The 1,631-nt window shown below is 32.7% G+C and overlaps 1 protein-coding gene across 1 annotated transcript in view; it reads left to right on the plus strand.

Annotated features, from left to right (window-relative positions):
- Positions 1-1,575, plus strand: part of LOC107644962 (ankyrin repeat-containing protein P16F5.05c) — a 4,830-nt gene extending 3,255 nt beyond the window's left edge. Inside the window, exons 5-7 of the mRNA XM_016348941.2 lie at positions 1,003-1,071; positions 1,155-1,204; positions 1,313-1,575. Coding sequence (XP_016204427.1) covers positions 1,003-1,071; positions 1,155-1,204; positions 1,313-1,442 — 249 coding nt within the window. The 3' untranslated portion in view covers positions 1,443-1,575. The remainder of the gene's footprint in view (positions 1-1,002; positions 1,072-1,154; positions 1,205-1,312) is intronic.

Here is a 1,631-nt window from a genome sequence, read left to right on the forward strand (position 1 = left end):
TAGGGTTGGATTTGAGAAAGAGAATGAAGTGGCAGTTGCATGGTGGTTGTTGTGGTAATATGGTAGTTGGTTGGAGAAGAATAAATAGATGACGATGAAGGAGAAAAATAAAAGAAGGTATTTTTGGAAGAAAAAGGTTGAATTTTGACCGGAGGACAAAAATAAGATGTTTGATATAAAAATAATGTGGTTCAAACGTTAGAGATAAAATTAGGGCTTAATCTAATCGTTAGGGACTTGAGCAAAACTTTATCCAAAAACTATATAACATTTCATTATTTGAGGATTTTGCAGATTCTGAGTTTCATCTTGTTAATATTATTATGTTTATTGTAGTAATTTTAGATTTTAAGAATGATGTTATCAAACACTAATTGTGTGACTTTTGTTCATTACAATTAATTTTTTCCCCCTTGTTTACAAGTAATAGTGTTATCACTTTCAGAAAGCAGTCAGAACAATTTTTTACTTTGTTTTACCAAATAATATATATGAGAATTTTTGTGTCCGCTCCCTGCAAATAAAAACATCAATGTTTGTAACTGTTGTGTTTAATTAGAGTGTTTCCAGTGGATCAATCTATAGCTTGTACATTTTGGTATGCTTTGGTCTAGGAAAAATCAGACATGATTTACTTTATATTTATTTCATCTTTTACCCTATTTGACTGTAGTCATACTCGTTGATGAATGCATGTAATTCATCCTAATCCCACATATCAAATAGCACTAGGAAAGACTTAAAGAATCCGTTTTAAATGTTGGGAATGTCATTCATGGGATGTGCTACATCAATTAACTAGAAAAAGTATCCACACTGCTTTGAAAGGAATGAGAATTAGATTGCAAACTTACGAGAGTTTAAGAGTCAATTCGTCTAAAGTAAGGGGCAAACGAAATGTGGAAATTGACTCATGAACCCTTTTATATTTCTCTCATGTTTCCCTCTCCACCTATGCTCTTGCACAAGATGGGGGTTTAAAAATGGGTGTTTGAACGACAGGATCTTAATGTTGCAAACGAGGAAAAGAATACACCTCTTCACTGGGCTTGTCTCAACGGACATGTTGAGGTAATACTGTTTTGTAATAAGAGCATCCCTCCTTATTTCACATATGATGGTTTCTTTCTTATAACAGGCAAGTGTTGTTTCAGGTTGTGAAAAAGTTAATCATGGCTGGAGCTAATGTTGGTGTTTTGAACAGGTTTGTCACGTTACTTGAGTTTGAAGCGTTTCAAAATGTATCTATCTATCTATGCGGTGCTTTGCTTTTTCTCATGCATCCTTTTTTCATAATGCATCATGTTTTCAGTCATGAGAGGACTCCAATGGATGAAGCTGTTACTAGAGGCAAACTAGAAGTGATGGATGCAATTAATGAAGCAGTCGCACTAGTTGAACTTCGTTGCGCAATGGTTTCTACACAAGAATCTTCAAGTTAATGTAATGCAAAGCTTTTTGTAATGGTTGCAGATGTTTTCCTTTAGACTAGAATGGAACATAATTTAGAGTGAAATATATTCCATCTTCAGATATAATTATATAATACTATTTGTGTTCTCTATTTCTAAATTATATACTTTTGTCCCTATCAAATTTTAAAATATAACATTTTTAATATATTTTAAAAC

This window comes from Arachis ipaensis, chromosome B05 (assembly GCF_000816755.2).
Source record: "Arachis ipaensis cultivar K30076 chromosome B05, Araip1.1, whole genome shotgun sequence".
NCBI classification, from domain to species: Eukaryota; Viridiplantae; Streptophyta; class Magnoliopsida; order Fabales; family Fabaceae; genus Arachis; species Arachis ipaensis.